The sequence below is a fragment of the Volvox carteri genome, assembly GCF_000143455.1.
Source record: "Volvox carteri f. nagariensis unplaced genomic scaffold VOLCAscaffold_35, whole genome shotgun sequence".
NCBI lineage: Eukaryota > Viridiplantae > Chlorophyta > Chlorophyceae > Chlamydomonadales > Volvocaceae > Volvox > Volvox carteri.
The window spans coordinates 1,194,116-1,217,412 of NW_003307578.1; the positions used below are offsets into that span (position 1 = coordinate 1,194,116).

General features: G+C 57.4%; 3 protein-coding genes across 3 annotated transcripts in view; 2 read left to right on the forward strand and 1 right to left on the reverse strand.

Moving 5' to 3' along the window:
- Positions 1 to 5,332: 5,332 nt before the first annotated feature.
- cnk8 (NimA-related protein kinase 8) lies at positions 5,333 to 8,304 on the reverse strand (the record flags this gene model as incomplete). The annotated part of the gene is made up of 7 exons (XM_002953331.1): positions 5,333 to 5,482; positions 5,979 to 6,111; positions 6,589 to 6,674; positions 6,869 to 7,007; positions 7,651 to 7,736; positions 8,030 to 8,173; positions 8,263 to 8,304. Coding segments are annotated over 7 exons (780 nt in total), but the record flags the coding sequence as incomplete, so codon positions are not given.
- Positions 8,301 to 14,294, forward strand: VOLCADRAFT_109867 (uncharacterized protein). The gene is made up of 7 exons (XM_002953252.1): positions 8,301 to 8,391; positions 8,476 to 8,528; positions 8,916 to 8,989; positions 9,302 to 9,615; positions 9,730 to 9,916; positions 10,077 to 10,607; positions 11,382 to 14,294. Exons 4-7 carry the CDS (start codon positions 9,340 to 9,342, stop codon positions 11,840 to 11,842), a joined length of 1,455 nt encoding a protein of 484 aa, XP_002953298.1. The 5' UTR covers positions 8,301 to 8,391; positions 8,476 to 8,528; positions 8,916 to 8,989; positions 9,302 to 9,339; the 3' UTR covers positions 11,843 to 14,294.
- A 7,111-nt stretch (positions 14,295 to 21,405) lies between these two features.
- The window catches only part of VOLCADRAFT_105894 (uncharacterized protein), a 6,065-nt gene continuing 4,173 nt past the window's right edge, over positions 21,406 to 23,297 (forward strand). Inside the window, exons 1-3 of the mRNA XM_002953253.1 lie at positions 21,406 to 21,585; positions 21,780 to 21,825; positions 22,774 to 22,877. Of these exons, the coding sequence (XP_002953299.1) occupies positions 21,454 to 21,585; positions 21,780 to 21,825; positions 22,774 to 22,877 (282 nt within the window). The 5' untranslated portion in view covers positions 21,406 to 21,453. The remainder of the gene's footprint in view (positions 21,586 to 21,779; positions 21,826 to 22,773; positions 22,878 to 23,297) is intronic.

The window sequence follows — 23,297 nt, forward strand, 5'->3', positions numbered from 1 at the left end:
AGACAGTGGAAGGCCGCCAGCAGCAGGGACCGGTACATGATGAACCTTGGTTAAGAGTCTTTAGCTGCAGCGCCGGGGTCGCTGCTGCCATCACCCTCGACGCCCGTGTTCCTGGCCCGCGATTGTTTCCATATGACGAACGTTGACGTTTGGCCCGCTCGCTGTTAACAACCGGAGTGGCGTAATTGTCGTCGGCTGGCTGCAGCACTGCGTTCCCTTTGCCTACGACCTCTATGCGGTCTTCATCGACGTCGCTAATGGCTTCAGTGAAGTTTAATTTCTGCATTAATGGCCTGCCACGCTTTGGGAGCTTCGGATCCGAATACTTTGCAGCGTTTGGTCCGGTCAGAAACAGCCCTTTTCCTCGTTGACTCGCGAGTGTGACCTTCCTAACGGTATCCATGGCATTGAAGTGCTATGATTTGGTTAACATGTATGTCTCCTGTAAGATTCTAGCGGCTTTGGCATGGACAGCCCGTTTTCAGCTGGAGGAATGAACTTGTACGGTCGGAACACAATCTATTCCTAATTCTCAGGAGCATGACAATTATGCATTCCGAATTCGGAAGTTATTCCACACACCAAAAGCTGGTGGGAAGGAGGGAGGGGAGCCCTACGGGTCAATCGGCCGCACGTGTGGTGCTCCCCAGCAGGGCGCCAAGGAATCCGCAACTCGAGCGATCCGTCCACGCAGTCCGCATCACTCCGCTCAAGGCACAACACTCCCACCCCGCAACCCCTCCTTCCTATCCCACCCACCTGCATGACCTGCGCCATGAGCTCCTCCCCCAGCCTCTCCGCACAATACTGCTCCAGGTTAATGCGCCGGTTGGATAACGACTGGGCATGCAACGTAACCTGCGGGGCGAGGGGGCAGGGGGACAAGAGGCGAGAGGCGGGGATACAGACATGCATTGTGTCTATGCCGGCAGATAAGAGGGTGATAACTCCAGCGCTGGATCCGGATTCCAATAATTCTTGCTCGTACTCGTCTTTTTCGTGTATGTGAATGTGGAGCGGGGGGGGTGTCGAGGGAGGAGACTAGCAGGCTTGCGGGGATGGAGCTGCGGCGCGTATTGGTTCGAAGAGCACGCTGCACATTCACCTTCCCTCTGTACGGCAGCCAAGAGTTCACATCTCCAACAACATCCTCTACACGTCCCCAGTGCAGCCGGGGGCCACCGGACAAATCCAAAGGGAAAGAACCCTCGTCCGCCCAAGCCCCCTCCATTCCCGAACAGGCAGCACCTGCCGTTCACCACCCGGTCCCTCCCTGGGCGCTCTCACATTAGACAGAGACACCAGCCCCTCGTCCGGCACCTCGTAATGGCTCGCGCGTGCCGGGACTCCAGGGGCGGGCGTCAGCGGGTCAGACGCCGCCAGGGCCCCCGCCAAAGAGGATAACGTCTGGTGGTTGTGGTTGTGGTAGTGGTTGACCTGTGGTGATGGAGTAGCCGGTTGTGGACTGCTGGCATGTCCTCCACCTCTTCCTCCTGCCAACACAGCAGAGCTGGCAGCGGTGGCGGGGGTATCCGCCACTGCGGCTGGGAGACCCCAGTTGAGTTGGCGTTGGGCTGAGGAGGTTCGTCGGGTGTGGATGGGCGGCAACGTCACATCCGACCTGCGAAGGGGTTGGAGCGGGTGCGGTGGGATGGGATGAGGTGGTGTGCAGAATGGAATGGAATGCTACTGGGACTGGGGTTGGGGTTGCAAGGCCGGGTTGTGGCGGTAATGGCAGTTGTGGGGGCTAGGGCTGCAGAGTCCTGCAGGGCTCCAAGTGAGGCCATTCCCCCAACCCCTCCCGACAGCTCTAATACTGGTTCAGGTGCACAGGTCCCCATGGAAATCTCACAGGCAGACAGACAGATAGACAGACGCATTTAGATGTACGCACTGTTTCTCCCCACCTGGCCGGCTCTTTGCAGCTGGTGCTATGTCCGAACCCAAACCCGCCCTGTGGCAGCCCCGCAGATAGCCAAGCCTCGTCAATAGCGCCGTTCTTGCCGCCACCGCCCTCGCCGCCACCCTTGCCGCCCACCCCTCCTGCCGCCGCCGCCGTGGGAGTGCTGCTACTGTCGGCCACCGCCTTACCTGCGGGCAACGAACCCACGCAGCAGCAACAGCAGCAGCACGATGAGAGAGCGGAAGGGAGAACGGTTAAAGCCAGTTCAATAGAGACCTTGGGCCCCAGAGTGAATACAAGGACGTAGTAGGGGTTGGGGGTGAACCGAGAGAGAGCAGTAAAGAGCACCTTTGCACTGTTTGAGGGCAAGGTCGTCGTCGCACGCAGGGTAGGGAGGTGAGCAGCCTTGGCCAGACGACATTGCTCATTTGTAGTAAATGCATAGAACCCTGGCGAGCGTTATTCGACTGCATGTTCTTCCACTGAAAAATCGGCCACATCCAACCGGTCAGCAAAACCACCACCGGTCCGGGTGGATATCGACGTATGGAGCTACATCCGTCGGCCGTCGCCAAACCAGGAGAAAGCAGGAAGGATAGGACAAGGAGGAGGACATACCTTAAGTTCCCCTTTAGGGGAAGAACTAAAGGGGATGAACCAAAGTCTTCTCCAAAGTCTTCGTCTTCTTTAGGGGAACCAAAGATCGAAGGATTCTTCTAATACGTTACATGCAAACATACCGAACAGACCAACTGACGCAGGCACCAGTGCCATATTCAACCAGGTGATAACTTTCCCGGTATGTCCTTACGTGCAATCTCCAAGGTGCGCAAGAGCGTCCGATCCAGAGCCTTGACCACATCCTCTGCATCACCGACGGCAGCAGCAGCACCCTGGTGAGTGGGCCGCACAGCGGCGGCGGCAGCGGGAGGAGGCGCTGCCGTCACTGCTGCCGCCTCTACGACCGCTTCGTCCTTCACCTCGCCGTCTCCTCCTTCGCGCTGACTTGTGCGAATAGCCATCACCTGCGGGGAGGTGCATGGAAGCAGTGTTTTTTAAACTTTTTCACCGTGGTAATTTTTACTGACCAAGTGGTTACTGTGGGGGTTTTCCTTGGTAACCACCTTACAAAAGTGTTTCCCCAGCGAGTATGCTGAACAGGAGCCCACTGGAACCATGCATCCAATGATCCAGCTGAACTCTATGTACAGCAACGTGTTCCCGAGCCGAGCTCTGTAAAGCATCACTGCTCCCATCCAAGCGTCAAAACATTTTTCAGTAGGTGGTCACTACAGGGGGTCCGTGGCCCCCTATTTCCTGGCGACCACCTGGTTACTGGCACGTGACTCAAAACATTTCCTAGTGACCACCTTCTGGAGGGGAATTATTTTCTCAGTAACCACTTGGTCACTAGTAATTACTTTTAAAAACACTGCATGGAAGGCCCAGCAGTGGCACAGGACTCCTTATCGTGCCGCAGGTTACGGGTGCCTCAGTTCCACACACAGGACCCCTTTTTACTCGGGACAAACGACCGTAAGGTAGTTGGACTCATCCCGGCTGCGCAGGGTGATCCTAGCATACGTGAGCCTACCCCCTCAGTCAAGAGCCCCTCTGGAGTCTGGACCCGGTATGTAAGTACCTAGCTACCCGGGTACCGCACACATACATACATACACGACCTCCCACCTGGTGTGCCAACATGTGCAGCTCCGCATACTGCTGTTGGGGTTGCAAAAGACCACCTAAAGAAGAAGGGGGCGGAAAGGGAGGGTACAACATGAGATGCGAGTGACACCAGCTAAAGTGGGAAAGAACAAGACAGGGAAGCAACTGCACGCACGGCGAGGCAAGAAAACGGGAAATCAATCGTGCGCAGAGTGCCAAAACCTAACCCCCGATGCCCTGTACACCGGCGGTAGAGAGCAACAAGTGGCCAAGGGGGTTGGGCCCCGGGGAGAAATCCAAAATGTGTAGGTAGATATGGGTACCTATACCGGAAAGCTAACCAACCTACCTGCATTACATGTCAACGCTAGTTCCCGACAATAAGTGGAACCTGAGGCCCGTGCTGGCAGCTCACCCATAAACGGCGTCGCGAGGCCGTACGGTGTACGGATTGGCGGCAGCTTAGCGCCCGGCAGCGGCGGCAGCTTCACCACCTGGCCCCCACTGACACCAGAACGAAGATCAGGTGTGGCTGGCGGCGGCGGCGCGGGTGGTTCTGGAGCCAGAAAGGGCTCCGCGGCCAGGGGTACCGGTAGCTCCGGGGTAACGTACATCGCCTGTGCGCTGCTGGGTCGCGATAAGCGGCCTCTTCCAGCAGCACCGCCTCCGCCACCGCCACCCCCAGCAGACGCTGGTGTAATTCCCGCCGCCTCCAGCGCTTCGCTCATCTGCGTGGAGGCACCGGTGTATGCGTGTCACAATGGTTATCCACCGAGCCGGGCTGGGGTGTCATTGCTGCAGCAGCTCTGTACGTACGGCTGAAAACAGCACCAACGCCCCGACATGCCCTCAAAGATGTCTTCACACATGCACACGCAATGGTTCCTCACAACATACAGACACACAAACATAGGCATACAGGCGAGCAACGCGCCACTTCTTGCTTGAGCTCTAAAAAGTATCGGGACCGGGTCTTGGGTGGTGCAGGGGTGGCGGACCGGGACTCGTGTCCACATAGTCCCCTCCCGGATACGCCAAGTCTCCGTCGCCACGGACGGCACCTTGTCAACTTATCCGGACATCTTCCATACGTGTTGGGCGTCTCGTGAGGTCCGCTTTGCCCCTTCCTTCCCTTTCCCGTGCCCACGCCAATCGACACTCTACCGATCTGTCGATTAGCGTATCGGTAGATGGCGAGAGACGTTTCCCCCCAAATTGACCATCTGGCAACTGGGCTAGATGCATCCGTTGACCTCTATCTATGGCGTTACCCCGCGTCCGTTTGTTCCATGGGTTCTCCAGTACTAGGCCGGGTTAAGCTTCCCAGGGTCCTATCGATGTGCGACCACCAGTTCAATCCCAAGCAGGCACATACACGCACCCACCCACCCTTACACGCGGTAACAGAGCCCAAACCCCAAGCCCTGACCCAGCTCAGCTCAACGCAGCACAGCGCAGCCCAACCGCGGAAGAGAGTCTCCGCTGCGCCCCACCTGAACCATAGCCGCAATCGGGGGCCTCATGCGCCACGTGGCCCAGCCGCTAGGACCCTCCGCCGTCAGGGTCTCCAAGTACGACTGTGGAATGGTAGTGCGGCAATAGTACGGCATATAACTTATTCTAGCTTGGTTAATTATGGTACATATCGCGATGTGCGCACACTCTAAACCTCACGAACGACAAGAAACACTGATCAGGAGCACGACACGAACGTGATTATCCCACGCAAGGCCAGGCCACGTCCATCAACCCCCCTCCGCCTACCTGCACGTGCGGCACCACCGGCGGCACCGTAAGCAGCTGGTTGGCATCTGGTCTGGAGTTGACGTCCCGACACAACATTGATGTGACCACGGCACGCAGTGAGGCGCTGTACGACTCAGGCAGGGGGTCGTACTGCCCTCGAATCACCTGGTGATGGTGGTGGCGACAGGGAAAATGCACGAGGTTTAATGACGGACCAGCTTTTCACATTAAAAACGTTCAGGCTCATCAAGGTGGCCTCTGTGCTCCTTGACAGCAGGGACGACGTCACTGCATAGGTAGGTGCCGATGCGGGGATGGAAGCACGGCCAGGGTGCAGGATCTGGACAGTGCCTCTGATGAAGGGGACACACAGGCATTGTTTCCCTAGCAGGAGGGGCCAATTGAACCGTTTGTTTGCAGCGGATCCTCCCTTACGAAGGCCCCAGCAGATGGGTCAGTTGTGTCGGGGTCTGACTGGGAACCCAAACTTGCACTTTAAGCCCTCTTCCTGGCTCTGTTCCTCTTCTTTCCCTTCCTCCCCTTCCTGCCATCCGGCACCGTGACAACTAGCCCCACTGCAGCCCGCCCAACTGGCCATCCCGGGTCTTCGCAAATCCACCACCCACGGCATCTAGGGGTAAAACCCTCCCAAGCTTCTCACCCGCAGCACGACCCGCGACAGGTTGTCCGCTGCAAATGCCGCCTTCCCCGTCATCATCTCGTACATGACGCAGCCCAGCGCCCAGACATCACTCTTGAAGCTGTACGGCTGTTCTTCGAAAATCTCGGGAGCCCTGCCATAGGGGGCAGGAGGGCCGGTCAGCCGTCATAGCCGCCGACCCAGTCTCAGGCGGAGGAAACCCACGATGAGGCCCCGAGGGGGAGACTCTGAGCCACATCGGGTGGCTGTTTATGTACACTACGATTTGGGAGCTGCAGCAGTCACTGCACGACTTCGTGACCATCAGCACCTGCCATCAAGGTTGCAGTTGCTGTCACTTGTATCTGTTTAAATACAAGACTGAGGACAGGCCCCGTGCGCAAGGGCTGTGCTTCCGTGCTTCGCAACTCACAACCCTTACAAACTGACCCGTACAATTTATGAACGGCTGCACAGATCTCTTGTCCACAAGGCATGCCCACAGACTCATGGGCTTTGCGCAGTGTATAAGAGAGCTGTTCGGCCCTCGTTTAGCATTCGATGTTAGGACGCCACTATGCGCTGTCATACCCGCTAGGTATTGGCAGGGATGGGATCAACCGAGGCTTACATGTAGTACGGTGTGCCGATAGGTGTCCGCGCCATTTCAAACGTGCGCTGCAGCTGCTTCGCCAGACCAAAGTCGCCCAGCAGGACCTGTCAGTGGACTATCCGGTCATTCTACACCAAAGATAGCCGCATGAAGACAAGGCTGTATGACAGGGGAGCTCAAAGGCGGACCGACCCTCTGTATTTGCCCGTCCTTCTTGGCCGGCCAACAGTCTGAGATCTTCGCTTGGTTCAGAGGCGTCCCCAGCCGCAGCCCCAGTATCGCAACCTCTTGGACCTACCTTCCCCTGAGACAGGAATATGTTTTGCGTCTTTACATCCCGGTGCAAAATGCGCTTGGTGTGAATGTACGACAGCGACAGCAGCAGCTGTACGAGCCACTGCCACACTTGCGACTCCGGAACCGTCTTGCCGTGTTTCCTGGATGTGGCATAGGAACATAACGAAACAGCTGCGTGGAGATTTCGGTCAGAAAATTCATTTCCGTCGGTTACGACAGCTCGGTGTACATGGTCGACAGGTCTACACCTGTCTACACCTTTGCGTCATTTGAACTCACGGCTAATGAAAGAGAGGCTGGCTTGTAAGCAAATCCCGTTTGGGCATGAGCAAGCACTGATCGCATGGTCATCCCGCAAAACAGAAAGCAATGGCTACGGTACCAGAGGATGTTGGGTAATGCCATGTTGTCAAGACCCGCGCGCCGAATAACGGGGGGGCCGCACAGCGGCTACAGGCCCCAGGGGCCCCATGCACATCATATCGCCAGCATGAGTCTCGATGAGACCAGTGATGGCCCCATCCGCGAGGATGCATGTGTCCAGAAAACGAAATCTGCTCGCCGAACAAAACGTGGGATTTTCCCGCTTCCATGCATAACACGGTACGGCAGCAAGCCTCTCATTTTGCAGTAATTCGGTCGCACAGACTCTGCCATCATCTCATCAGGCATTGAATGGAGGGCCCACAAGCTTTTTCTATGATACACAAGAAAGGCAATGATGGAATATGTCGTGGAAACACCGGCTAAGCTGGGAACCGCAAATGCACAAAACCGCCGGACCTTAGGTCTCGTATGTACCGGAACAGGTCCCCTCCCTCGCAGTACGCCATAACGAGACACAGGTCACCGTCCGTGTGCTTGAAGAACTACAGGGGTGGCAAGCGGGTGGGAGATGAGGGCTCCTTTCAGCTCTTTACATGTTCGTACAGCCTCCTTGCTGTCTACCTCTATTTACAAAAAAAAGAATTTAAACTACAATACTGCCTTCCATCATATCATCATGTTTAGAGACAATACTGTGTTTGCTCCACTGCGTGGGGCCGTGGCCGCGCGCTGATCGCCCATTAGCTTCTGCGTATGTTGTAACTAACAAAACCGACGCGATTGTTAATTTCAATCTGTCCCGACATTAGACCCACTCGACGTCTGCTCGACTGACCTCTTTGTAAGGAACAACATGAGGATGACGCAGCAAGCTTAGCACCTGACCTTCCCGCAGCGCGGCTTCCGCCTCTGATTGAGGGACGCCGTCAAAGTGAACCTTCTTGACCACATAGATCTCGTCCTCCGCTCTGCTCCGTACCTGGCAACGGCGGCAGAAACAAGTAACCCACAAGGTTGTGTCGCGCGTCGTATACTTGCCTTGAAGACGCTTCATTATGGAAGTCTTACTTTGTAGACCTTTCCATAGGTGCCTTTGCCTATAAGATCAAGCTCCTCGTAGTGATCCATACAAGATTTTATGGCTGCGGAACGGAGCTCAAGCCAAGGGGAGTCTCGATCGGGAGCACCAGACTAAGGGTGGAAATTCAGACCGAGCATTGCACCACTAAGATCCTTCCAATGGACAAACCGTAAAGCAAGCGCACTGTAACGTTCATGCAGAGGGTGCAAGCGGGAGATAACAGTGTCTTCGCGCACGCAGCTCGGTTAACAAGGTAGGGTTGAGATACTCGACTGGATTTTTTTGTTGTCAAATGCACCTTAAGAACAACAGTTTTGCACTTTACAGTCAGTGGCACCGGTATACACAGGTATCTCAAGGCGCAGTCCAAGGTTTGAGCTGTGTCAGATAAATATATCTTTGTCATAACTCTAGGGGTCCAATTATGCAATAGTTTTGCCAGGTACATTTCTCAGAACCATGAGACGTACGGCATACTGCCATGTCCTCTCTCTCTCTCTATTGACTACTGCCGGCCAATATCTCTTGGTTTAGATTCCTCTGTTTCGGTCTTCAGCAAAAGTAGAACTTGTCACGGACAACGTACCTAAGTTGCCTACCCCAGTCATTAATACTAGTTGCCGGTTTACAAGTTGTGTAGGCAAACGGCATCGTTCAGCGCTCATCCACTTCATCTTATTGGCCGCTTCCTGCGGCGCGCTTCACTGTAACCAGGTGCGATGCCGGCGGTGCCATGTCATTGGGTTGAGCAGCTGGCGGTCGCTAGCATCGCAAGTCTCGGTTGCCTGAAATTATCTTGCATGTCTAAGGGTCAGGGCTCTCTGCTTTTTGTTCACGTTGGTCCTGGGACCCAGCCACGATCGGACTTAGGTTGTGTAAGGACTTATTGGCCCCCTCAGTGGCACAGATAAGTGTGATGTACTTAAGAATTTGCGTACAGTCCATGCATGGCCAGAAATCTCCTTGCTGTGGTCTTCAGAAGGGATTCATGCCGCGCACACCTTGCCCTGGGCCGTCGACCTGCAGGGTTAACTACTTTGAGCTCTGCTGAAGTATCTATAGTCATGGGGGAAACACGTCAGAGCTTCTCCGTTGCCAATATTCTTGGCAAAGGTCCGCATGACCCAAAGCTCGAAGATATGTACCGAGTCGACAAACAGATTGGCAAGGGTGCTTTTGGTGTCGTGCGGGCGGGCTCGAAGAAATCAACAGGCGAGCCTGTGGCTGTCAAGTCTATCAGCAAGGCCAAGCTTGTCTGCAAAGAGGATGTAAAGGACGTGCAGGCCGAGGTTGCCATCATGAACCTCGTTGCCGGGCACCCTTACGTTGTTACTCTCAAGGTGTGCATGAGAGCATGAAGGTGTACGTGCAGACCTGCGCTTTGCATTCCGCGTGGGTTGGGCCGTTATTGTTGTGAGCCCCAGAAGTTTTCATTTGGCATCTTTCACGTGCAGAGTACACACGAGGATAAGGAGTTTGTGCACATTACGATGGAGTTGTGCGCGGGTGGCGAGCTTTTCGACAGCATCGTTGAGGCGGGGAACTTCACCGAGAAGAAGGCTGCGCTCATTTTTCGCAAGATGGTGGAGGTCGTGAATCACTGCCACGAGCTAGGAGTTATGCATCGCGATCTCAAGCCAGGTAGGTCCTGGCGCTTGGGTTAGGGCTCCGTACAGGTCAACCAGGCACGTTGCGTTCTATACACCGATGCTGCCCTGTACTTCACCCATGTGAATGACGGAACCTATTGTACCTATCAACCCGGCCTCCCCACACTGCTGGCAATGACTGCGTGTTGCAGAGAACTTCCTGCTGACGAGCAAGGGCCCGGAGGGTGAGCTTAAGTTGACCGACTTCGGCCTGGGAGTGTTCTTCAAGCCTGGCGAGCGTTTCCGCGACCTTGTCGGCAGCCCCTATTACGTCGCACCTGAGGTGCTGCGCAAGAACTACAGCCATGAGGCCGACATGTGGAGCCTGGGCGTCATCCTTTACATCCTGCTCTCCGGCCTGCCCCCTTTTTGGGGCGATACCGAGGACCAGATTTTCAAGATGGTCTTGAAAGGTCACCTTGACTTCAAAACCGAACCTTGGCCCAAGATTTCGGATGCTGCAAAGGACTGTGTCCGGCGGTTGCTGGATCAGGACGTAACGAAGCGCGCCACCGCGGCGCAAATCCTGAAGCACGAATGGCTGATTAAGGAGGGCGTTGCGCTGGATATTGCCCTGGATAGCGTGGTTCTCAAGCGGCTCAAGCAGTTCGCGCAGATGAACAAGCTAAAGAAGGCCTGTCTGATGGTAATTGGGCAGCATCTCACGCCGGATGAGATTGCAGGTGCGCGTTGGTTTGACCCAAATCAGCAGTGACAGCAATGGTAATGGAAGCACCCGAAAATGAATTAGCAGCAGGCGAGGAAGGTTCCCGGGAAAAACCTGAAGTAAGAGCATGGGAAACACGTTGCGCGAGGGACCTGCTGAGACCGGGACTGGCGGTAACCAGGGCGGCAACCTTTAATTAGCGTGGTACAGGGCATTCCCTTGGGAGCCTTTGCTTGGCAAGCCTCTGTCCTGGCTCATCTGCACCGTCGTTATTGAATTTCTCAGTTGAAGATTAGAAGCCCTGAGGCTTGGCTGCATGATTCCAAAGAGCTATGTGCTTTTGGAACTTCGATGTGGGCTCCGGGGCCAATAACATCTGCTTGGGCAGCACATGTACACCTATGGGTTTTAAGAAATATGATGTAGGAGCAAGCACATAGCAGCAAGTAGATGTCTCAAGGGTGCGGTTGCATCGCGGCCTAAGCTGAAGTTGTTCCTTGACAGCTTCCTTGAGGGTATCAGCTGCAAATGGTGTCCTGACACCGCAACACAATGTCCGCGGCATTAATTGCTGTAGCACTGTGGCAGACTGGCCTACACGGTAAGACCGACCGTGGTAGCATACATGCGGCTTGCTAGATTTAAATGTGCATTTTTAACGATACCTGGGATAGGGTCTCTGCATTCTGGGACATCAGTGGTGAACCGGACGAGGTCTGCATTTTTGACCCTGGCGACGAAACGGTAAATGCTCCATACCCCGTGTCTGTTGTCCCGTCTTTCCGCTCAGGCCTCAAGGAGCTGTTCAAATCGATCGACGCGGACAGCAGCGGCACGATTACGGTGGAGGAGATGCGCAAGGCGCTAGCGCAATGGGGCCACAAGATCAACGAGGTGGAGCTGCAGCAACTCATGTCAATCGCGGACGTGGATGGCGACGGTCTTATCGACTATAACGAGTTCGTGGCGGCCACGATGCACCTATCGAAGCTGGAAAAAGAGGAGCTGCTGCAACAGGCATTCAAGCAGATCGACAAGGACGGCAGTGGCACAATCAGCGTTGTGGAGCTGGAGCACGAGTTGAAAAAATTCGGTATCTACGACGACGCCAAGGAGCTGCTCGCCACCGCTGACACGAACGGTGATGGGCATATTGATTATCTCGAGTTTTGCTCTATGCTCAGGAACAACAACGAAGCGCTCAAGCAGTCAACGCGGGCAATTAAGCGCCAATACTCGAAATTCTTCTGAGCTGGTAGGTTGAGCTGGGATGCATAACTGTGAGGCTGGTTAAGACGTGTGTAGGCCTGTTTTGGATTTCTGGACTTTGCTGGGTCGAAGCAGGAAAATAGGTGATTAGGTTGTCATCGCAACAGAATGGCCCGCTCAGGAGCGGGGGCGCGTAAATGGCAGATAGGTAACGCGAAGGCGCATCATGCAGGCCCTGGATACGACCGGCCAAAAGCGGTACCTGGGGCAGGTTCTACAAGAGTATGGCGGAAATGAGTATGGGTTCGCGTTCTAATAGTTCTCTAGAGGGCAATCAGCTCCTGTTTCATTCGGGTGTATTGACTTCTTGCAAGAGCACCCAACAGCAGCTTATTAGGCAGGTGGGGTGCGACGTCGGCTGTGCTGCAACCGGAGGGCAGCTTGACGACGGGTTTAGGCTGGTGGGGCCCTTTTAGGTCGGTGGGTTAGTGGATGGCCTACAGGACATGAGTAAGAGCGAGGATGGGTATTAAGGGATTTGCATGAGCTGATACGTGCAAGTGCGGCTACTGCATGAGCGAAACGGGGATGGGCTAGCCTGATTGCGGCTGGATGTGGCGTTTCCAACGTCTCAGCATTCTAAGTATGGCAGATTGCGCCAGCTGGCCGCGCGTATTCTTGTTTACGTTGCTACGCTGTTTTTGCGTTATCTTTCGCATTGTTTCGGGTCCCCTTCGGCGAGCAAGAGGGTCGGCAGCGGGGTCGAACCCTTTGATGTGGCGTGCGAACCAAGGTTCAGGAGCATGGCTGAGAACTAAGGCCGTAAAAGAGCGTTTCGTTTGCGCTGCTGGTATGGGGTTTGCGTACTGCTGAATGCGTTTCAATTTCACTTCATTCGCGTTCTAGGTCACTGCTGTGGATGACGGTGGGACTGTGGGCGCGCAGGATGGGAAAGAATTGACTGACTAAGCCGACGATTAACCATGTCAGCAAATGCATCGCCGATACATCCTTCAGGTATTCCGGCGTTCCCTCCTCTGAGGGCTTCCCTTTTTCTGATCCATGTCTGCGTTCACGGGGCCTGGTAGGATGCGTAGGCTCTTGCGGGCAGCGGGGCTGCATAGTTGCACCTCCACAGTTGCTAATCGTGAGGGAGTGAATTGTTGTACGTCAAGATGGCACATCGACATTTAAGACCCTTACGTACATTGAGTTGGCCAATCAAGCGGAAGGCGTGCGGGGATTATTCAACCATTGTGATGGGCATTTTGATGTCCCGCGCCAAGGTCCTTTGACAGGCGGTCATGGTAAGGGATCAGCTGCCGAGAAGGTGTGTGTACCGTGCAGGCGGGGACCTGGTCAGGAGCATTACAACGGCATTCGGTGGTATCGATTAGTGCACAGCCGTGCATATTTCCCAGCGCAAACCATGCAGATGTGTCGGCTAGGGTGCTTGAGGCATCGCTACATGATAGGGCATATGGTGCGCTCCTATCAACTACGTGTGTAGTCGAATCCCTGTGAGCTTCTGTGGCATGGAACCATGGATTTGGCAATGGCCAGTGTGCAGGGCGTGATTCAATAGTAGATTTAGTGACCGCTGCTGTGCAGATGCTCAACTACGAACATCCGGACAAATGATGCCAGTCCAGCCGAAACGCTTTAAACGTTTGAAAGCGCCATGACGGCGATGGCAACGTTTGGCCAGGCCATTTATGGACTAACTCGCCGACAGATCCATGCGCCTATCTGCATTTGCGCCTGGAGACTGCACACACCTGTGTGTTCGCTCGTACAGCCAATTATGGTTCTGATTCGCACGTGCCATGCTTACGTCCAGCTGTTTAATGCCAATTACTGAAGTTAGGGGACCGGCAGCAGGCGTCAATTGCTGCGGCTAGGGGAGAATGGTAACCACGTGCCTTGAAGTTCTCGCATCCAACAAGCTCTTGCAACTGCAGCCCAGGAATCGTCCATCCCCGGAATGAGCTACCGTGCACACCACCAACTCCCATACCGTGCATGTTGTACACCACGTGGGCAAGTCACACCATCGTCCACCACCGGCGGTCACGGACAAGCCAAATCTGGTCCTATATACGCGTATGTGCACGCTCAAAGCACCTCGAGCAAACGGTTTGAACCATCGACCCTGAACCCGTACGTATGGAGCTTGGATGCCACGGTGAGGGCACTCGAGACCCTCCATCAATACTGATTGGCCACTGCAATCACCATATACCCACCCATTGCGTCGTAAGTGCCCACAACTCGTCACCTGAGATTGTTCCTAAGCACCTCTAGTCAGCACCTCGCGTACCATGCGGGCAGGGACGCCCGCAACATTTCCTAAATTCGGCGCTAAAAAGCTAAACCACCTTTCCTTCCTCAACATTTATTGCCTCGCCACTAAAGTCGGATCTTACAGCAAGGAGGGCAAGCCGGTCGCTGCACCCGCCGTCCCGCCTGGACCCGCCATCGCCGCCTCTACCGCCTTACTCTCCTGCAGCGACAACTGCACCGCCAAGGCCACGAGCTCATCCTCTGTATATAAGTCGTAAATGTTGACGCCAGGCGCTGCCGGAAAAGCAGTAGCAGCAACGGCGGTAGCGGCGTCCGCTGCGTCCTGCTCATCACCCTGCCTCCGGAGAACTACGGCCCCCAACGCCGAGAGGGCGCCGCTGGTTGTGGGGCCTGAGAAACCTGCAACGGGCCCCGGCTGTGGCAAATCCCTGTCCTTTTCTGATGCTGGGGCTGCTGCAAGTAGGTCCGCCGGCCCTCCCTCAGGTTGCTGCCCTGGGTGAGGCGGTCCCGACAAGGCGGTGGAGGGCATGAGCTCCAAGAGGGGCTGCTGAGCTCGGGGGGCTTCGTGCCTGGCGACCAGGGAGGAGGAGGGAGAAGGAGATGGGAGGATCACATATATGAATTTAAACAGTGGAATGAATGAAAAAGGAGGACTGCATGCAGAACACAAAAGGGAAAACGAATGCTTGCCGATATACAAAACACCGCCGGCAGAACTCTTAACGTGACGATTTAACGCAACGACAGAAGATGCAGGAGAAGATCGACACACATGCCCCAAGTCCCGACGACGATCGCTCTCTATCTAAAACGACCGACCCGGCCCGGGGCAAAGCCTTTCCGCCGCGGCGGCAGAAGGCAGCGCTGCACATAAGGGCACCCGTAATTACTGAGACCATCCATATACCCGAAACGCAGGTCTTTCAGCTTGGAAATCCCAGTCATCGTAAGCGCTATGGCCTTCATTGACATGACGGCAAGCCGCACGCGTGCCAGGCCCATCAAAGATGCGCCACGAAACCCTGCAGGACCGGGGGGCCCTACACAAACCCTTCATCCCAGCTTCCATCCCAGCCACCTCTAGATTACTAGGACGGCACAGCCACGCGCACTATCTAGAGAGCCAACTGACGCCTGGCTGCACGCAGGCACCCGTTCACGACCCCACTCACGACTTGCTTCGCCCTGGGAGCACATCCTCGGCAGCCGCTGGCCCTGCTGATGCTGTCGTCGACTCCGTCGCCGCCGCCATCGCCGGTTGCATCGCGGCGGCACTCTCCACTAGTAATGGCGGCGGCGCCAGAGCCGGCGACGTCGATGGCGCTCCAGCTAACAATGCGTCAGGGCAAACTAACGATGACATCGCCGCCGCCGCCGCCGCCGCCACGCGCCCTCCCGCTCCGCTATCCGCAGCTCCCGCACGTCCGAGTGCCCCCCCTCGTCCGAGCGACCCCGGCCCGGACCCGAGCGCAGTGCTAGGCCCTGGCCTTGGCCCCGTTCCACCATTCCCTATCGAAGATGGCTGTAGCACCCCCGCCTGCAGCTCTTTCTGCTGCTGGGTCCCGGCAGCTTCGGCGGGGCCGGTCCCGTTTTGCCATTTCGTCGACGATGAGGACGAAGCCGCCGCCGCCGATACTGAAGCCAACGAAGTCATGGGAGGCGGCGGCACTCCCCCCGCCTCTAACAGAGACAACTCCAACGCCGCTCGAAGCTGCTCCTCTTCCTCCTCCTCCCTCGTTGGCAGCAAACGTGCCATCGCCATGATGCTGCTAGCCATAATGCCGTTCGGCAGCGGCGGCCCCGCCGCCATGGACGCTCCTCCCTTTGCCGCTGCCTCCGAAACCAACACCTCCGACCACTGCGGATCCTCCCCTAGCAGCCGCGCCGCTAGTGACTCATCATCGCTGGTGGTGGCGAACAGCTTGGCCAACTCGGCGCTGCTCCGAAGCCCGCCGCTGGCGGCGCCGGCCAAGGGATTGTCGGCGGCGTTAGCGGCACCGGCGGGGCCACGGGACGGGCTGGGAAGACCCCCGGCCATCCTGCAGTGCGAATGCAGGGGTGGAGGTATCGGGGTGTGTGTGTGTGTGTGTGTGACCCAGTTTGGCGCACACACACCCGCACACATTCGCTCATGCAAGGGCGCAGCGGCGTGGACGATGAAATGGCGGTTGATCCCGGACGCTTTGAGGTGGAAATGTGCAAGATGCCAAGTTTTGAAGCCATGGGAAAGTAAGGAGTAATACATGGCGTGGGTGGGCAACGAGGGAAAGGAGGACAAAGGGGGAAGCTCAGCATGGGGGTTTAGGATGGCGTTCTGGGGAAAAAGGGGGCCAGGGCCGTGCACACACAAGTGAAACCCCCTGGGCTGGTGGAGGCTGATAACCACACGGCCGCGGGGGCCCCACCAGCGTGTACACCTCTTCCCTCCGACCCACCTGAGGTGCCTCCTCCCGAGCGCCAGAACCCAGGATAGATGACCACTCCCTCCCTAACACCCGCCCTACCCTTGCACCTCTGCCCCCCCACCCACCCACCCTCCAACCCTCCCGTGCACACCTCCGGAAGCGCTGCCGCTCCCGAGCCGCCTTGTCTGGGTCCAGTTCCCACAGCCTGGGCTCCCAAGGTGCCGACCGTGAAGATACACCCGTAACATCCACACCTTCCTCATCCACAACCACATCGGCTTCCTCCCCGCAACCACCATCTTCAACAGCTCCACCCCCGCAAGGACCCGCGGCATCCTCCGGCAGTGGAGGTAAGGGCAGCGGCAATGCCGCTGCTGCTGCCGTGGTCGTGGCGGCGGCGGAGCCGCTGCCACTGCCACCGCCGCCGCTGGGGGCGGAGCCGGGGGCTGTCGCCGCCGCCGTGATCAGCGCTGGATTGGCTTCGGGCTGCCTGAGGCGCATCGGCGGTGGCCGCAGCGGCCGTCCCGCACCGCCCCTGCTGCTGCTGCCCCTGCTGCCCCCTGACCCCAGGGTTGCCGCTGCGGGGCTGGATATAGAAGTGGAAGTGGATGCGGATGTGGAAAGAGTGAGGTCAGCCGGCTCCAGGAGGTGCTCCAGCAGCAGGGCGCGGTGCCAGAAATTCGACACGNTANGAGCAGGGTTTTGGAGAGTGGGNCCGGNTGGGGGGTGGGGTGGGGGGTGGGCGGAAGAGAGAGGGGACCCGTGGGGTAGACATGACAGGGTGAGGGAGCGGCTTGCGAGGTAGGATTTAGCTGGAAGGTAGGTGCTGCACGCACCACGTGGGGGCTTTTGACCACACAACAAGAAAGGTCTACTATCACGCGTGGCATGAAGTACCAGGAGGCATCGTGAGCAAAATTACCATTGTTGGACCCACCCGAGCACCACCCCAGCATGAGCCCATGTAAGATCAGATAAGCTGGCTACCGTAGCCCTAAGCCACCTGGTCCCCCTGCCCTCCCAGCCACCCGACGGCGCCCACCTGTGGTAAAAGAACTCGGGTCGCCGGCTGTTGTGGTCCCCCTCGAACCTGGAGGGGAGAGGCGGTGGTGGCGGTGGTGATGGTCCCATTGGTGTATGTATGTATGTATGTATGTATGTATGTATGTATGTATGTATGTATGTATGTATGTATGTATGAATGTATGTTGTTACAGGGTGGTTAACTTCGCCAGCGGCCCCTTTCCCGGGCAGTCCCTGCTCTCCCCTGCTAGAGGGGCACCCTAATCCGTCACCCCATCCGACTTCAGAATGTATTCGTTGGGTTCGGCAACTCACCACCAGCATCCAACCAAATCTAGCGGATCAACGGCGCATCAACTTAGTTCCTGGTTAGCTCGCAAGTTGATTTTATCACGTCCTACATCGTCCATATGATGGGGGGCCACCTCCCATTCCACACTCCTCAAACACCCGACGAGCCGGCAGGCGGATTTGAACCCGGGTGGGCCGGAAGCAGAAGTCAGGCCATAACCTCTGCCAGCCGCCTGCCTGCCTGCCTGCCTGCCTGCCTGCCTGTATGAATGTATGTATGTATGTATGTATGTATGTATGTATGTATGTATGTATGTATGTATGCATGTATGTATGTATGTATGTATATATGTATCCTGACAGTGTTGAGGGGCCGGTGGGGGGAAGACAGTCCCCGAGGTGGGGAGTTGGTTCGCCAACCGCCAACCCCTCTTCCCGCCTCCCTCCCACCTCGCCCCTGCCCTCTTCCCGCCGCACCTTATGAGTTCCTTCTCCCCCGCATACGCCGCGTGGAGTGCCTCCGCGTGCGAAATGCGAATGAATGTGTCCCCCGTTGCGTGTCCGAACAGCGCGGGGATGTGGGACTGGGGCACGACGTCCACCGGGGTGACCTGCGGCCGCCAGTGGGGGGAAGGGGGAGGGGGAAAATGACGAACCACGAGCGAGTGAAGCTGATGCCAAGGCAAGGCTGCTGCGGCCGATGTGAAGGAAGCATAACAAACCAAGGGGGGAGGGGGAGGAGGAGGGGGAGGGGGGAAGTAATGTGGGTATTAGAAGGTGAGGTCAGCTTCAGAGAGGACGTTCGGCAGGAGGCAGCGCCCGCCTCAACCACCACAGGCATCCGTGCGTCTTGCAAAGGCATTTTCCGCCCCCACAGGCTTACATCACACATACTGGCAGTTGGACGTCTGCTGCTGTTTTGGTTGACTTCGGATAACTTCCTTCCGAGGAAGGGGGGCGGAGAGCTCGAGTAAAAACACCCCCCCCACACACACACAAATACACACACAAAAGCACATTGCCGGAGCCCCAAGCAATGACCCCAAGAACCTCCAGGGGAGGGGGAGAAAGACGAACCACACGCGATTGAAGCTGGGGGGAGGGGAGGGGTGAATGGATATGTAGGAAACACGTACATTCATACCAACTATCAGTGCTTTTGCTCCTCCCCACCTTGCCCCCACCTCCAGCCCCTTTCCCCCACCATCTTCCCCCCCACCACCACACACGCACTTTGGTAATGTCGAATCCCGCCCTCTTCAGGACGGATCTCTTCATTGCGGCCAGAGCCAGTTTAGCCAGGGCCCGGGGGATGGGCAGCCTCTGCTCCTGAACGATTTCCAACATCAGATCTGTCAGTCGGGCGAAGGGGGAGTCCAACACCTGGGGGTTGCGGAGTTGGGGGGTCGAGAGGGGTTGCGGGGTTGGTTACGGGGGGTTTGAAGCCTTAGATAGCAAGTGAGATGGAAGCGGTGTCCGCCCGCAGATAGACAGACAGGGTCGGACTTCGCCGGCCGGGGTTTGGCATTAGATGTGTTTGTCTCTTTACGTCACACATTTCCTCAGAAGCTCTGCCTCACAGCAACCCCGTTAAACGTCACCCGACCGCAATCTTGTCTCCCTATTCCAATCCGCTATCCCTGGCCCCCCTCTCCCCCACCCTCAAAACACACACACGCACGCACGCCCTTACTTCCCCCCTCCTGCCCCCTTCCCCCCACTCACCATTCCCGCAATGGAGGGGTCTCTGTGCGAGTACAGCAGCGCCGTCACCGCCCCCATGGACCTCCCCCACAGTCCCAGAGTGGACACCCGCCCCGCCCCACGCAGGTGCTCCACAGCGGTGGCCACGTCGTCCACCTCCTCAGCACCCAGAGTCACCCACTGGCCCTCAGACAAACCACTACCCTGGGGTGCGGGGGAGGGACGGGGATGGGGGGAAGTGGGCGGGGCATTAGGGGAAGTAGGAGGTGGGGGATTGGGCCTCGGGTTGCCGTGGGCCTCGCTAACCCCCCCCCCCCGCCTCCCCTCCCCCAGCTTTGTGTATGATCGCCCGCCTGCCTCCCGGCCCACGGCCAACTGCGGGTCCAGGTCCTCTCTCACCGCGAAGTCCAATGTGAAGACGCTGACTCCGCAAGGTATGAGCACGCAGATGGCCTCCTCCGCATCCCTGAAACATCATCAACATCCACATCGCCATTACCATCGCCGCCGTCGCAGCATTCGTCAGCATTAAAAGGAAGCGGAAGAAGGAAGGATGGAGAGAAAGAAGGAAAAGGGGGGGGTATATGTGCAAAGCTACAAGGTACAGCTGCCGTCAGGAGGCGGCGGTCAACTGCTGCGTCCGGCGGGGTTGCTGGGTTGGGTTTCTGGGGGCCTGGCGGGGACAGTAGGCGAGAGCTGTGTGAAGGCGGAGTGTGAGTTCCCTAAACACAAACATGCATGTACACACACACACACATCCTGCCGCCTCAGCCAGGCAAGGCCAGAGGGTCTCCCCTCCCCTCCCTTTTCCTCCAGCTGTCGGGCCCACCCACCATCATGTCAGCTACCTGCGGCTGCCGCTGTTGCAGTGGCAGTATATAACGCACGGCAAGCGGCCGTCCTTGCCGCGAACATGCTTGGGAAGGTAATGGCTACATTGCAGGAGCAGTCCGCGCTTATTCGTCTGCACAGCACGGCACAGCACACGGTCGGGGGGAGAAGGCGTCACAGGGCGACGCAGGAGAGATAGACTCTCCAACAACGGCAACCTCGCAAGTCTTTATTAAGACTGAAGGAGCTGAATATGGTTGCTGAGCAACAAGGGCGTTCCTTGGGACTTAGGAAACTGCTTTAGAGCTAGCATTCTGCGGCAAACTCCGTACCAAAGTCAAGTCTTCGCGGATGCCCGGATATCGCCCGACGCGAAACAGTCGGCGACTCCCACCGACCAGCTCGTCAGGATAGATATACTCATCCCTGCGCGGAACAAGGGTCACCGATAGGGCCGAAGCGACAAGCTCAAAACCGGGACGAAAGCGGTCGTTTCCCGTTTCTCTGCTTGCAACATTTTGGCTGCAAAGAGTAACACGCGCTCCTGGTCTCTTGTGACCAGTCGCGTGGACGGCCTGTCGGCATGACCTGTCAAGGTTCACGTAAAATAGCTATTCCCATGGCAGAACTCCTGCCTCCTTGCCTTGGCGGTCGGCAGATGCAGTCCACAAGCGAATCCCATAATGCACTGAGCCCCGGCATTCAACTTGCTGAGTCGTCGGCATACGCCCGGTTACTCAGCGGCGACAGCCGGTTTCATGCATCCTGTGGACCTCTGCGGCCTATTGGAAGCTTAGTCATGACACAAGCTATGAAAAGAGACGTGCTGCGCTTCTAGCTACTAAGTTAATAATATCAAAAAGCAGTTTGCGCCTTTTATTGCACACAAGCTGTCGATGAAATCCTCAATTTGCGTGTAATGGACACAGTTACTTTGCATTGCCATAGCTTTAACTTTTTGGTGGATGCAAGTCCGTACGACGCTTATCGTCCATTCCTCCATACACAGCCGGAGGGCTATACCCTTGGAGTGGTATGAATGTTTGGTAAATAAACCCTATTATCCTAGATATAGCTTTTATTATCACTAGCCCAATGGCCCCAGCGACAGTCCGCCCGTTCACAACATCAGCTCAGCGCCATGGCAACATGCTGCTTCGGCCAGCACGATACACACGCGTAGTGCTGCCGCCGATGGCTGCACGAAAAGGCTTTGGTGAACCAAAGGTATTGCGCATGATACGGTTGGTGTGGCTGGGGCCGCTCTTGTGCGACGCCTACATACCAATGTTGTCTTCAATACATGAAATAAACTGGAATACTCCTGAAATCGCAGCACCTCCCTCCCCATTTCCGGTCCATTTAGCCGCACGCCTCAATGCGCCGCTCTAACTACATACCCCGCCTCCAAACATGCGCAGAGGGACCAGGCTAAGCGTCCAGAGGCACCCCCCCAGCAGCAACAAGGTGCGTTCCATCCCATGGTTAGGAACTCCACCAAAAGCGCTGTGTGGGCGCCGCAGCTCGCGAAGGGAGCTACCCGGCCACCTGTGAGGCCAGGTGGCAGTCCAACGTCAGCCGCACCGACGTGTCAATGAAAACAAAACTGCTGTCTGCAGTAGTGTAAAGACGTGCGCGTTGTTATCCATTGAACACTTAAAGGAAGGTCTCTCCAGGGAGGGAGGGAGGAGGGGAAGTAAAGGTCCTTCCTCTAGGAGAACAGCAGCGGAGCACTCGCACTGCCCGCGGCACCAACGACCTCCAGGGCCGCGGCACCTTCATCACGGGGGGGGTGGCAGCGGGGCGCGTTTATTACCTATTAGGCAGCCTGGACCTGCGGGGCCACCTGTGTGGGGTCGGGTGGTAGGGTAGGCATAAGCCAGGGACGGCCGGAAGGGTTCCCCTCGGCCCGAGGAAGCACCTCGACCCGCGCAACCCAGCCTACCTCCTCCTTTCCTCTCGCCGGGGTCCCCGATCTCTTAAGGTCACGTAATCTCCCTTCCCGCTTCTGACGGCTGCCCGCCGCCGCAATGACTGGGGCCGCGCCGTCGGGTTCCGACTTCCGTCGCCATTCTAAATCCACACGGCCACTGGGCCTGACGTATTGCCGTATTGCGTCGGTGCCGCGGCATGCTGGCATTGGCGCGCGTGCAAGTTTACCTTTACACATATTTGCAGACAGGGGACGCGGCTTCTAACCTCTATTTCCAAAACCCATGACTCGACCCCGGGTGTGTCATGTCCTCCCCCTCCTTTGCCCTCATGTCCTCCCCTGCTCCTTGAGACCCCAAATTGCGGCCCCGGCACAGCTCCCGCTGCCTGGTGTAGGCCATTGCGACATTCCCCGCTGCCAACACGAAGGACCCCCCCACACATGACCCCAGACCCACCCACCCCCTTGCCGCTGATCATCAGGACCTGCCTCCACTAGCGGCAACGGTAGCGGCCCAGCGGCGTTCGAGGCGGCCCAGTCCGGGGGGCCCGTGCCTCGTACCCGGGTGGTGCGGGAGACACCCCAGGTATGAGCGAGGCGGGGGCGGGGGGGGTCTTCGCGGCTTCATGATGGGACGTGATGAGGGCTCATGCTGGGCTGGGTCGGCGGGTCAGTGGGCGGGTCAGTGGGCGGGTCAGTGGGCGGGTCAGTGGGCGGGTCAGTGGGCGGGTCAGTGGGCGGGTCAGTGGGCGGGTCAGTAGGCGGGTCAGTAGGCGGGTCAGTGGGCGGGTCAGTGGGCGGGTCAGTGGGCGGGTCAGTTGGGCGGGTCAGTGGGCGGGTCAGTGGGCGGGTCAGTGGGCGGGTCAGTGGGCGGGTCAGTGGGCGGGTCAGTGGGCGGGTCAGTGGGCGAGTCAGTGGGCGGGTCAGTGGGCGGGTCAGTGGGCGGGTCAGTGGGCGGGTCAGTGGGCGGGTCAGTGGGCGGGTCAGTAGGCGGGTCAGTGGGCGG